The sequence below is a fragment of the Capricornis sumatraensis genome, chromosome 2 (genome assembly GCF_032405125.1).
Source record: "Capricornis sumatraensis isolate serow.1 chromosome 2, serow.2, whole genome shotgun sequence".
NCBI lineage: Eukaryota > Metazoa > Chordata > Mammalia > Artiodactyla > Bovidae > Capricornis > Capricornis sumatraensis.
In genome coordinates, this window is record NC_091070.1 from 32,218,124 (window position 1) to 32,232,937 (window position 14,814).

At 38.1% G+C, this 14,814-nt stretch overlaps 1 protein-coding gene across 4 annotated transcripts in view; it reads right to left on the reverse strand.

Annotated features, from left to right (window-relative positions):
* KIAA0586 (KIAA0586 ortholog) overlaps window positions 1-13,895 on the reverse strand; it is a 136,655-nt gene extending 122,760 nt beyond the window's left edge. For 3 of the 4 annotated variants that reach the window (XM_068963013.1, XM_068963010.1, XM_068963003.1), the window contains exons 1-5: window positions 13,667-13,865; window positions 12,682-12,752; window positions 10,187-10,256; window positions 8,982-9,051; window positions 1,200-1,374 (exon numbers count right to left, since the gene is read on the reverse strand). In XM_068963013.1, coding sequence (XP_068819114.1) covers window positions 1,200-1,374; window positions 8,982-9,051; window positions 10,187-10,256; window positions 12,682-12,752; window positions 13,667-13,865 — 585 coding nt within the window. Of the gene's footprint in view, window positions 1-1,199; window positions 1,375-8,981; window positions 9,052-10,186; window positions 10,257-12,681; window positions 12,753-13,666 lie in introns of all 4 variants that reach the window. The other variant, XM_068963018.1, reaches the window with a different exon arrangement.
* Between the last annotated feature and the right edge of the window lie 919 nt (window positions 13,896-14,814).

The following is a 14,814-nucleotide window of genomic DNA, read 5'->3' on the forward strand; positions in this document are numbered from 1 at the left end:
GCCTTTATTTTTAGAATCACAGAAATAAGGCAGAATAGCTATCCTTAACTAGATCTTTTTTCTCTTAAAAAATACCAAATTTGCCACATAGAATTTTTATTTCGTCAGAAAACTAAGATCACAGCATCCAGTCCCATCACTTCATGGCAAATAGATGGGGAAACAGCGGAGACAGTGACAGATTTAATTTTGGGGGATTCCAAAATCAATGCAGATGGTGACTGCAGCCATGAAATTAAAAGATGCTTGCTCCTTGGAAGAAAAGTTATGACCAACCTAGACAGCATATTAAAAAGCAGAGACATTACTTGGCCAACAAAGGTCCATCTAGTCAAAGCTATGGTTTTTCCAATAGTTATGTATGAATGTGAGAGCTGGACTATAAAGAAAGCTGAAAAAAAAAAAAAAAAGAAAGAAAGCTGAGCGCTGAAGAATTGATGCTTTTGAACTGTGGTGTTGGACAAGACTCTTGAGAATCCCTTGGACTGCAAGGAGATCCAACCAGTTCATCCTAAAAGAAATCAGTCCTGAATATTCATTGGAAGAACTGATGCTAAAGCTGAAACTCCAATACTTTGGCCACCTGATGCAAAGAACTGACTCATTGGAAAAGACCCCGACGCTGGGAAGGATTGAAGGCGGGAGGAAAAGGGGAAGACAGAGGATGAGATGGTTGGATGGCATCACTGACTCAATGGACATGAGTCTGAGTAAACTCTGGGAGTTGGTGATGGACAGGGAAGCCTGGCATGCTACAGTACATGGGGCTGCAGAGTCGGACACAACTGAGCGACTGAACTGAGTTTGGTCAGCAATCTTGGCTCTCCCACCTATTAGCTCTAAGACCTGATGCTGACTCTGACCTGTTTTTCAATCTTCTCAGTTACAAATGGAGGGCTTTGCATATATGATCTGTACGGTCAATTCTAGCTCTAAAATAAGGATGTCCAGTCATCCCAGCTACCCAAGACCGAGTGGCTCCCAAGATGAGATACTCCACTGCTAAAACAAAGGAGTCCAGGATTTTCTAGCAGTAATACAGGGTTGAGAGTTAAGTCTCATAACTTCTGAGAAATAATACATAACCACAGAGAACAATGAGAATGTCCCTAGTCAACGGCTGGACACAACAATTACAAAATCAGTGTCTGGTACATTTTACAAAGAAGTTATGACTATCTAGGAAGAAACAGGTATACTTTTATCAGTGGAGCTGCTGTTGCAATGGCGGCGGCAGTTGCTGCAGCCACAGTTGTAGCTGAATCAATTCCACTGGGTGAAATTCTATTCTCTTGGGTAACAGGGTCCTTTTCTGTGCCTGCATCTTCTAAAAGCTGTACCTTCACCTCCTTAAAAACAGGCATGCTTTGAGCTCTGGAAATAAAAAAGGAAAAAAAGTCTATTCAGTAAGCTATACTGAACCATTAGAAGAAATACCTATAAGTGGCAATCTGCTGCATTAAAAAAAGATAAATTCCTATTTTTTGCTATCAGCATATCATTCATTTGGTTAATGAAATCTATTAAGGCTCAGGTCACCACACACTAAGAAAATTAAAAGATAATTTCCAGAAGGCACTGATATTTCAGAAAATATGACTTACACATATGAAAAAGACACGGGCACAATTACAATCATTTAGAGTCAAGAAGCACAAATCTGGGACTTCCCTGGTGGCCCAGGGGTTAAGAATCTACTCGCCAATGAAGGGGACACAGGTTCGATCCCTGGCCTGGAAGGATCCCATCTGTCATGGAATAACTAAGGCCATGCGCCACAACTGCTGACGCTCGCATGCATAGAGCCCATGCTCCTCCATAAGAGAAGCCAGCACAATGAGAAGTCCTAGCACCGCAACAGAGTAGCATCCACTCACCACAAACAGAGAACACCCACATGCAGCAACAAAGACCCAGTGCAACCAAAAATAAATAAAAATAAACTTTAAAAAGTTTTTGAAAAGAAGTACAGATTTAAAACATACAGCAAAGGCTCTAAGTATTCAGGTATCAAGTTTTACTCCCAAAGGAAGACAACCCAAGAGGGACTATTAAAACTGCTGAAAAGAATTTCTAAACTCTAACTCGTTTAGATTTAATAAATGTCACCTAATTTATTAAAACGGGCATAAAATAACATTACTAAGCAGTCTGGATTAAAGATGAGTCCAGAAAATACATATTCACAATAAGGCATTTAACTAAACACTTATAAAAAAAAAAAAAGACTGGTCAATTTTGTGTTGTCTTTGGCCTAAAAGAAATGAAAGAAACACTGACAAAATTGAAGAGTGCCTAAGGTAAGTCTAAGTAAAATCAGCAGGAATGTGCTTCATCTCCAGCTGCTGGATTTCCACCTTCTGATTTTTAAAGAAGGCACAGAGCTCTTAAACCTACTCCTCTTCGATGTTGCCTCATTTCTATTAGGAGCATCATTTGTCTCACATTCTCAAAATTTTGAAGTTATCTTAAGTTCTCTACCCTTCAATTAACTTCTCATACCCAACTGAGTCATCAGGTTTTCTCAATTATTTCATCACAATTGCAGGAATCATGTCATGGAATTATAGCGGCAGGGGAACCCAAAGCCCAGCTTTCCTAATTTTCTTCATTTTACAGATGAAGAAAGAAACTGAGGTCCACAGAGATAATGGGATTTACCTGATCACATCATAGAACTAGTAAGTAGCCAAGTTAAGGCCAGTGCCCACAGATCTTCCCATGACATCAGGCTTTTTCTCTCGAAACAGCACTTCTCCCTTCATAATTCTGCTCTAGTACAAAACCATCATCTCTTGCCAACTACTTCATTCTTCTGGTTTCTATTTGCTTAAAAACTTTTCACACAGATTTCACCATTCCAAAGTCTAAAATCATTCTTTACAGACAACTGAATAGGCTAGCTTCCTATTCGGCATTCTGCTTACTCCATCCTCTGGTCCTGCCCTAGGTTCCAACATATACTGTACTTTCTGTGTCCTCTCCCCAGTTACACTGCTCTCACAGGTGACTCCAGGCTTTTTTTTCCACTCTGTTCTCTCAATCTTCTTCACCCAACTTGCTCTAACCTTCTTCCCAAGATTCAACAATTGAATTGAAAAGTCTGACCTTTTCAATAAGCCTGTTCTTGGGGACTTCTCTGGTGGTCCAGTGGTTGGGACTCCGAGTTCCCAATGCAGGGAACGTGGGTTCAACCCTGGGAACTAAGATCCTGAATGCCAAATGGCACAGCCAAAAAAATAAATACGCCTGTTCTTAAAACACTTCCTCTTGATCTCTCCGTTCATTAATTTCTTTTCATTTACTTTCGATGAGCTTCCCTGAGAGGTCAGACGGTAAAGAATCTGCCCACAGTGCAGGAGATCCAGGTTTGATCCCTGGGTCAGGAATATCACTGGAAAAGGGGATAGCTACCTATTCCAGTATTCTGGTCTGGAGAATTCCATGGACAGAGAAGCCGGGTGAGATATAGTCCATGCGGTCACACAGTCAGAAATGACTGAGAGATGAACACAACACTTACTTCCAAGACCATACAATTGAGGCTTGACAGTCAGCCATCCTACGGTTTAAATGGCTTCTCTTGTGGCTCAACTGGTAAAGAATCTGCCTGCAGTGTGGGAAACCTGGGTTCAATGCCTGGGTTGGGAAGATCCCCTGAAGAAGGGAAAGGCTACCCACTCCAGTATTCTGGCTTGGAGAATTCCATTGACTGAGTGGTCCATGGGGTCGCAGAGTCATACACAACTGAGCAACTTTCACTTTCACAGAATAGACATTTAACAAAACTAACATGTTAACAAAATTAACAACGTACCAAATGTTTCCACTCACAGCTCTAATCATACATTCCTCCATCTATGTACCTATTCTCTCCCCAACGAAGCTCTAAGCAACCTGGAGTAGGGGGCTTTTATACCACGTAAGCAGTAAGAAAGAGCACAGAGTTGGTGCTAAATATACATTTAGCTGACTGAGTGGTGTACTAAGAAAATATAATTCAGATAATCCCTATCCTTTAGATTTTCTGTTTGAATGTGATTTATCCTTTAAGATCTCTCATTCTGTATTAATACATTAAACTGACCAACAAGAAAAATAACATTATAAGGCCAAACATCAACTTCTTTAAAGTTTTAAAATTTTATTTTTTCCTGTTATCAAATTAATAAATGCTCAATCCAGTAAATGAACACACTCAATATTCCAGCAAATTTGGAAAACTCAGCAGTGGCCACAGGACTGGAAAAGGTCAGTTTTCATTCCAATCCCAAAGAAAGTGAAGTCACTCAGTCGTGTCCGACTCTTTGCAAGACCATGGACTGTAGCCTACCAAGCTCCTCTGTCCATGGGATTCTCCAGGCAAGAATACTGGAGTGGGTTGCCATTTCCTTCTCCAGGGGATCTTCCCAACGCAGGGATCAAACCTGGGTTTCCCACATTGCAGGGAGACGCTTTAACCTCTGAGCCACCAGGAAAGCCCCAATCCCAAAGAAAGGCAATGCCAAAGAATGCTCAAACTACCGCACAATTGCACTCATCTCACATGCTAGTAAAGTAAATGCTCAAAATTCTCCAAGCCAGGCTTCAGCAATATGTGAACCACGAACTTCCAGATGTTCAAGCTGGTTTTAGAATAGGCAGAGGAACCAGAGATCACATTGCCAACATCCGCTGGATCATCAAAAGAGCAAGAAAATTTCAGAAAAACATCTATTTCTGCTTTATTGACTATGCCAAAGCCTTTGACTGTGTGGATCACAATCAACTGTGGAAAATTCTGAAAGAGACAGGAATACCAGACCACCTGACCTGCCTCTTGAGAAATCTGTATGCAGGTCAGGAGGCAACAGTTAGAACTGGACATGGAACAACAGACTGGTTCCAAATAGGAAAAGGAGTACGTCAAGGCTGTATATTGTCACCCTGCTTATTTAACTTATATGCAGAGTACATCATGAGAAACGCTGGGCTGGAAGAGGCACAAGCTGGAATCAAGATTGCCAGGAGAAATATCACTAACCTCAGATATGCAGATGACACCATCCTTATGGCAGAAAGTGAAGGGGAACTAAAAAGCCTCTTGATGAAAGTGAAAGAGGAGAGTGAAAAAGTTGACTTACAGCTCAACATTCAGAAAATTAAAATCATGGCATCTGGTCCCATCACTTCATGGCGAATAGATGGGGAAACAGTGGAAACAGTGGATGACTTTATGTTTCTGGGCTCCAAAATCACTGCAGTTGGTGACTGCAGCCATGAAATTAAAAGACGCTTACTCCTTGGAAGGAGGGTTATGAGCAACCTAGATAGCATATTCAAAAGCAGAGACATTACTTTGCCAACAAAGGTCCATCTAGTCAAGGCTATGGTTTTTCCAGTGTTCATGTATGGATGTGAGAGTTGGACTGTGAAGAAGGCTGAGCGCCAAAGAATTGATGCTTTTGAACTGTGGTGTTGGAGAAGACTCTTGGAGAGTCCCTTGGAGTGCAAGGAGATCCAACCAGTCCATTCTAAAGGAGATCAGTCCTGGGTGTTTATTGGAAGGAATGATGCTAAAGCTGAAACTCCAATACTTTGGCCACCTCATGCGAAGAGTTGACTCATTGGAAAAGACTCTGATGCTGGGAGGGGTTGAGGGCAGGAGGAGAAGGGGAAAACAGAGGATGAGATGGCTGGATGGCATCACCAACTCGATGGACATGAGTCTGGGTGAACTCCAGGAGTTGGTGATGGACAGGGAGGCCTGGCAAGCTGCAACTCATGGGGTCGCAAAGAGTCAGACATGACTGAGCGACTGAACTGAATTTAAGTGTACAGAACTAGAAAAAATGCACATAATTTACCCACTCAGAAGAAACTATTCCTTTCCTTTTTGTCTTTTTCTAGAACTCTTTTTATTCCTTAATCCTCTGAATCTGGCATCTATCTCAATACTACACTGAAACCGCTCTTACGAAGGCCATTAATACCTCCTGTTGCTCAATTCAATGGACACTTCTCAGTCCTTATCTTTATGTCTGAGCAGCTATCAAACTTAGAACCTCACTTCCTCGGTTTTGTTAAGACCACACTCTTCACTTCTGGATAAACTTTCTGAGTGGCACTTAGAAATCACCTTGCTTTCTCTGTACATCTCTTAAAGATTCGGTTTTCTTACAGATCTATCCTAAGCCATCTCTTCACTCTCACACTCCCACCAGGCCAATTCAACCACTTTCAGAGCTCAGACTACTATCTATATACAGGTAACTTATATACATGGATTTCTAGCTTAGAATCCTTTTGCCAGTTTGACCTCTTTATGGCTTGGTGGGTAAAGAATCCACCTGCAATGTAGAAGAGACCGGAGATGTGGGTCTGATCCCTGGGTTGGGAAGGTCCCCTGGAGGAGGGTATGGCAACCCATCCAGTATCCTTGCCTAGAGAATCCCATGAACAGAGGAGCCTGGCGGGCTACAGTCCATGGGGTCACAGAGTGTCAGACATGACTGAGCACAGAGGTTCAGTTTGCTATCAGACATTTTTTACCTGGCTATCTCATAGGTACCTCAAACCCTTGCCAATGTCTACAGTGAAATTTATTCACCAACACCTCCCCTTTTCAATGAATACTATTACTGACTATGTATTTATACAAGCCAGAAATCTGGGATCCATCCTTAGCTCCTTCCTCATGGTCACATCTAAGCATCAATTCCTGTCAATTCTATCTCCAAATTATCTTCCAAACCTGTGCACTCATTTTCAGGCCAGCACGATTCCCACCTTCACATCCCACCTCTTACCAATGGGTTTAGAATCAGTCTAACCCATCTCTTTCAAAGATCTTCGAAAAGTTCACAGTCAATTGGCTTCCTAGATTTCAGTCCAGCCCTCTTCTAATCCATTTTTTCCTGAGTGAGCCTTGTAAGAAATATATATCAAACTTTAAAACTTTTAAATGATTTGCCGTTTCTCTTTAAGTCCAAAGTTCTTTGGTGTCGTTCATAACTCTGCTTACCTTCCTGACACAGGAAATGTCATTCTACCCTTGTTCTAGATACTCCAGACAGACTCGTCATTCCTCAAAGGCTCATTCCAGTCAATTACCTTTTTTTTTTACAGCTTTACTGCATATTTTAACATCAAATAGGGCAGATTCTCCATCATTCCATTTTTGTTTCTCCAAAATTAGCTATTCTCCACGGTGTGTATTGTACATGTATGTATTCTTAACAGTATGTGCATACATTCTCAACTGTGTACCCTTTCAAGTAAATTTTAGAATCACTTTGCCAAATTCAATCTGCCATCTCAAAAGAAAAAAAGAAAATCAAGTGATACTGACTACAGTAAAGTTTCTCTAGAGACACAATAAAACTATCTTTTAACCCAATATGAGAGTCATTTTTACGGTTCTGACTCATACCACTCTCTATGCTGCAATAACCTTCTCAAACGCCCTTCCTAGTTTTTGTTTTTCAATTCTGTTTGTTCATCCTGAAATGGGGAGAGACCTACTGTGAACAAGTAGGAGGGGTAGTAGTCACAGCTATTTCTCACTGTCCACTTGTTTATGAACAACTTCTCCCTCTCAGATCTGAGAGTTCTAACTTGAAGGCAAGTTGATAAAGCCCCTATTGTGGTTGCAAGTAGTCACGGCTACCTGGGGTCAGTAGGATGGAAATGGTAATCACTCTTTCTCCAATGAAGTAGATGTAATCTGAAATTTTTAGTTTATGTACAGAATTTGGGAGACTGCCCCTCCATCATATCCTTACTTATGCTTTTTCGTATATATTTACAAACTCTAGGATACAATTTACCATCCAGGTTCAGTTCAGTTCAGTTCAATCACCTCCTAATCACCTATTACATACTAGGAACTGGAGGCTGATCAAATGTCAAAAGGAAAAACACCATTAAGCCAAAAAACCAGCTGTGAAACTCTGGCTGGCTCAGATGACACTCCTTGTGGTTTGCTGTGCTATGCTTAGTCGCTCAATCATGTCCATGGACTGAAGTCTGCCACCCCTCTGCGACCCCATGGACTGAAGTCTGCCAGGCTCTTCTGTCCATGGGGATTCTCCAGGCAAGAATACTGGAGTGGGCTGCCATGCCCTCTTCCAGGGCCTTGCAGTTTAGAGGTAGTATTTACTTTGTGTTTCCCAGAGTATAATATGTATATTATGAATAACTATAGGTAAAAAAAGAATAAACTTTATTTTAGTAGTTGTAGAGCTCTAGTCCAGGAGTAGAATATATTTAGTGCAGGAACATAAATCTCATTCCACCCCCACTGGTGATTTTTAAAAATATCCCTGGTGATACACTCTTTCATGTTTAGCACAGTGCTGTTGTCAGGGTTGACTCTGTATTTCATCGGCAGTAAAGATAAAGCTGGAAGGAAGTATTTAGATAGAGTAATAGCCAGTTTTCCTTCACTCCACTCAGATGCTAAGCTTGCCCTTTCTCAAATCTTAAGCAGAGATTAAGAAAAAGTCTAAATGTCCTTTTTCAGTAAGCAGTATTATGTATGTGGTCATATATGTGACCACTGCTATGAATAGTATAGTGAAGTGACTAAGACAGTACTCTTTAGACAGACTACCTGGGTTTGGATTCCAACCCAGTGAATACTTGCTCAATGACTTCAGGAAAATCAATCCCTCTGTGTCTCAGTTTCCTCATCTATAAGATGGGGATTCTGTAAAATTGAGATGGTAATATAATCTATATTATTGGATTTTGAAAAAATTAAATGAGTTAATGCATACAAAGTGCTTTCAACAACCACAGCAACAATAATAACTGTTAACAGCCACTGAGTATTTTATACATGCCCAGCATCATGAAAAATGCTTTATACATATTATCACACTTCTATATTTCACATATTGGAAAAAAACAACTTTTTTACCTAGGTGCAAAGCATAAACAAAGCTGATTATAAAGAAACACAAGAAATGCATCGCCTATTTTCTCTAAATGAAACTTACTTTTGTTTTAAAACTGCTCTTAGAGCATCTTTCTGTCCCATAGTGTACTGAGAAATAAAGATGTCATTTGCTGCAAAATAAAAGCACAAAAATATACTTTAGATTCCTAGAAATGTATTATATTTTGATAAGCTACTAAAAGAAAAAAATTTTAATTAAAAAAATGTTTGGGAATTCAGCAATATGATTTCTCAATTTAAAAAGACAAGAAACAAATTAAGTGACTCGAGTCATAACTCAAGACTGTAAGAATAAAATTGTGTAGAAACACTTGGGGCCAAATTAGAGACATTTGTTCAAACTCTAATGAGAACACTGCTTAGCTGAAAACAAAACCAACTACTTTTAAAATGTCATTAAATACATTTTTTCAAAGCATATTTTTAATCTATTATCTTAGCAAAGACTATGCAGCATTTATAATCAGGTATCAAACACCAAACTATACAATAGGTTGGCAATAATACAATTACCTTTACCATCACAAATTATTTTCTGGACTTCAGAGATTTCATTAATAGCTTAACTTGGAAGGAAAAATGAATTAAAAATGAAAACAAGAAAAAACTGTAAGGTTGTTTAATAAATACCTAAAAAAAAAAAAACAATGAATATCTAAAACTCTAAAATTCTATCCTTACCAAAGAAATTCTTACAAGTGTGCTAAGTTGCTTCAGTTGTGTCTGACTCTTTGTGACCCTATGGACTGTAGCCCACCAGGCTCCTCTGTCCATGGGATTCTCCAGGCAAGAATACCGGAGTGGGTTGCCATGCCCTTTTTCAGGGGATCTTCCTGACCCAGGGATCAAACCCACATATCTTATGTCTCCTGTACTAGCAGACAGGTTCTTTACCACCCGCACCACCTTGGAAGCCCAAATTCTTACATATTACAACATAAATGAACCATGAAGACATGCTAAGTGAAACAGATCATTCACCAAAGGACAAAACTCTATATATGATTCCACACATATGGAGATAGAATGGAATATATAGCGACAGGAAGCAGAATGGTGGGAAGGGGAACAGAGTTAGTATATAATGAGAACAGTTTTGGTTGGGGAAGATGAAAAGTTCTGGAGATGGGATGGTGGTGATAGCTGCACAACATGAATATACCTAATGCCACTTAAAAATGGTAAAAATGGTAAACTTTACATTATGGGTATTTTACCAAAAAATTAATAAATCTATCCTTTTACCTTTTTGTCTGCTGTTCTCTTCCATTTTATTCAAAGGCAACACTTGCACTGCAGCATCTTTAGAAAAATCCTTCAGGATATGAAAGGAAGAAATGAAAGGCATAAATCCACTTTATGATTCATTATTTATTAAGTACCATTTACTAGCTTATGTGACTATTGTGTCCTGGGAGGACACAACTATTTGTTTATACACTTAATTCCAGCACTACCATGCTTAGGTACCCTGAAGCTACTCAAAGATGTGTTGAATGAGTAATGAGCTGTCAGACAAGTGAATGAACTGGAAAATGAACAAGCAAGTGTGGTCCTGAAATTCAGATTCAAATCCCAATTTGCTACTTTCAGGAGAGCAACCCATATAACATTTCAATGGAAACAGTTAAATGTAAAAATATGATTCACTGTGTGACAAATGTAGTTTATAAGGATGTCCATTGCACGGCACTACACCAGAAATTAATTTTCACAGTATTCTTTGTCACTGAGCTATAATGTAGTCTTGGAAGACTTCTCTATAGACGTGACAACTACTGTGAAACAGATTTCTGCTCACATGTATACCCTAGGACTTCACTTCTAAGATTCTATTCACTGCTAAGACACCATGACATTTTAAGTGCTTGGTTCATTTAACATTGCTTCACCTTCCTTAGGCACACATTTTTCCCCCTGCCAAATCATTAAATAGAAAATAAAAAATAGTAAAAGAAAATTGATACAAGCTATCTGCTGATAATAGGTGTTAAATTCCTAAAAATAACCAATGAGACTAACAAGACATGGAATGCATCTGGGAAATCAAAGAATTCCCACAAAACAGTATGAAAAAGCACAGTACATAAATATGTATTCACAAGAGAATAAATACAGGTGGCAATATAAATGAAAAAAAGTTCCCCTTCACTAATAGTAAAAGAAATACAAAATCAAACAATGCGATGCCCTTTTCACCTATCAAAACAGCAAACTTTGTTTGTTTGTTTAATATTAATGCTTCATATAAATGAAGATGGAGGGAAATCCACTAATTCTACTCATGACCTTGCTAGAGAATACATATTGATACAGTTTTTCTAGAGGCAATCTAGAAATAATATAAAAAATGTGCATATTCTTTTAGGTAATAATTTTATACCTAGAAATTAATATAAGAAAGTGAGCTCAGATACAAACCAGAATGTTCATCACCTGGCTGTACATATTATAAAAATTTCGGTGGAAAAAACCTCAATGTCACAAAATAAGAATATGAACATATAAACTATGGTACATACATACACTGAAATTCTGTGAATTTATTAAAAGCTCCTAAGAAAAAAAATCAATGACATGCAACAATAACTTTAATATTACTTAGTTTTAAAATAATCCCATTTCATAAAATATACATATACATAGAAAAAACTCAAAATGTTAACAGTACTTGCTTTTATATAATTGTGGAATTTCTTTTTTCCTTCTTCTTTTTGAATTTTCTATAGTGATTTTAAGGTTTTGTTTTCTTTCTGCACATGTATAAGGATTTGCCCTTTATAGTAGGAAAAGGTAACTCTTATCTTCCAGTAGTAGAAAGAAACAAGTATGAAGAGGAGCAAATCTAAATATGAGCATATTGGACACAAACTTCTTTCATTTTTCTCTTTAAAATAGCATGGTCAAGTCAATAGAGAAAATAATCTTAGCCCTTATTTATGAAATAAAAACATAATGCAAAAAGGCTGCAGTTTGTGATCATGGTAAGATGATAAAGAACTAGGTTTGCTCTGCAGGTATATTTTATATTAGACAAATCTACACAAAACAAACTGTTAGCCTATATTAAATCGAATGGAATCCTGCCTGATGATCTTCCAAAGATCACCCTTTTATGTTCAATTATACAATAATAACATATCCATACATTTGAGAAATTATTTAAATAATAGAATTAAAATACCATTAATCTTTAAATAAAGCCTCCTCAAAAAAGAAATAAAACACATCAACCCAAAGGCTAGGCATTTATTCAGAGATCAAGTACAGCACATAATTATACCTTTTTATGATGAACTGTTGACAAAATTCATAAGTAAATAGCTGCAATACCTGTTTTAGTTTACTTGTTGTTAAATTCACAATATATAGTCAATATTATAATAAGTGGTCAAAGTCTAATTGTGTGACCAAACATATTTATAAACAAATATTTTCAGCATTATAAACAAAAAATGACATTAAGATGAGAATTTCATGTTATTAGCTTTTAAATACCTCTCCAAAAAAAAAAAAGCACACAAAAGGCTTCAGAATAGCTAGAATAAATTCACACTTCACTTTTTAAAAATTCTGTTGTTACAGCTCCTTTACCTTTACCTAGCAGTTTGTAAAAATATGTCTTTGGTAAGCGAACTTTAATTAAAAACAAGGCCTATTGCTAATCTAAATTTTAAAAAGCCTTACTTGACAATACTTAAAATTTTAACATGAGCGTAATTAAGAATTATTTTGCTTACACTTTCTGACACAGTAGGATTTTCTACTGGAGGCTGCTGATAATTTCTGGCAGAAGTTAAGTCTGATGAACCTAACAAAATAAAAGAATCAATTTTAGTGAGTTTTAAATTAGAATGTTTCCTTTAGAAACTGTATAAGCATAATTCAAGAACTATAAATTCCATATTAATGCAAGACCTAAACTGGAAGCCAATCTTCACGCAAAAAGCTTAAAATGTATATATATATGTACCGATGAAGGTTTTCACATCTGATATTTTGGAAAGTAAGGGCTCAAAACTGACAATCCAATAAGACAAGTATACAAAGTTATACAACGAGTTACACTATTGAATTAGGACAAACTATCTGTGCAATCATTTGCCAGGAAGAAAACATGCAATGATATAAAAGCCTAATTAAACAGCAGGCCTAGGTTATGCTGAAACTGCCAAAAGCAGCACTATAAAAACTACTTTATTTATTCTTTCTCGCACTTATATTCATTAATCTGATTACCAGTGAAGTGGGTTATCTTTACTTCCAGGGAGCTTAGACAAGTTAAGTGAATTGGATTACGGATGCCATCAAAAGGCAGAAATTGTGCTTTTCTACAATTCCAAACTGTACAGCATTATCCAAACAGAAGGTAAAAAGCCAGCCCCTACTGGTGAAAAGCACATCACACTAATTAAATGTGTCCATCACAGATATGAACAAGAATAGTGTGCCAAAAAAACACGCAAAGAAAAAAAAAAACGAAACGTTTTATTCATTCCATCTATTGAATATGATTCGATGTAGACTGCTCCTGCCTGGCCATTTTCCCAGGAAAAGGGGTCACTCTTCTAACGACTGTACAAGCGAGAAATATCTTGTATTTAGGAATTTAAACATTAAAAATCCTCTAGGTTTTGAAACACACACACACACACAACGAAATGAAAATAAAGACTAAAGATTTACAAAATCGAAAACTGGTTGAAACTATTTGGAATCACATACCACATAACGTTCCATTCAAGCTCTTCCCAGTTCTAACAGGAAGACGTTTATTTGCAGACAACGCTGGAGGAACACGGGACAATTCATCTTTCAGCAAAGCCAAATTATCTCCCTGATTTGGAGAAACTATCTCACGAAGTCTCCTCGCTGGTACTTTAACCTTTTTTTTCTTTTCCAGGCAAAACTCTGAGCCTTTCATATTACTGGTAACAAACCTAGTCCCACAGTTCTGAACAGAATTTTCTTCTGGGTCCATAAAACTTCAGAACAAAATTTTCACCTCTATGAGTATTTAGTGGGGCCGGGGGTAGGGGAGAAAAAATGAGGGAGGAGTATGATAAAGAAAACGTGAATTTCACGTGATTTTGAAACATGCAAGCATCAACTTTTACATAAAACAACGCCTAAACAGACTATCCGCAAAGCTAGAAATTTCAATTTGGTATATGACCGAGGACTGATTTACCCATCAATCCCATATTTACCCATTAATTCCATTCAGTCTATTAATGCACCACGCCAATAAATCTCAAAGTGAGGAGGACAAGAGAACGGCCACATATGTAATAATAACTATAACACAGAGCACTCCCCTAGAGTACTCCCGGAGAGAAAGCAGTACAAAGGAAACCAGATGCGGATGCGAGTTAAAATTTGAAAGGAAGTCAAGCAGGCAAAACGAAATGCTACTTTTTCCCCAAAATCACCTACATAAGAAGCTTAACAGCTTCCTTTAACCAACGAGTCTTACACACCCCTTCAGAAGCAATCATCAGACACCTAAATTCACCCTTCCGTGTCTCCCGAAAGCCCGGTATCTGCGGAATCACAGGTCTAATCTGACAACAAGTTCAGTTGCCCGCTGGTCAACACCTACTTCCCTTTAAACCCGCCCTTCAAACACAACACGCATGCGCGCCATGAAATCTTCCAAATCCTCCAACCAAAAAGCTAAACACTGTCGGGTGCTTCTCCATCACTCTCCGGGTGGAAACAAGCTGCCGGCGTGAAACACTTAAAACGGGTGTGAAATTTTTATTAAAGGCAGTAGTACATTGCCCCACAAGACTTAAAACACTGAATAACACCCGAGTCTCATCCAGGACCTGAAGAACTCCCGACCTAGCTGGTTATACACCATTGTTGTT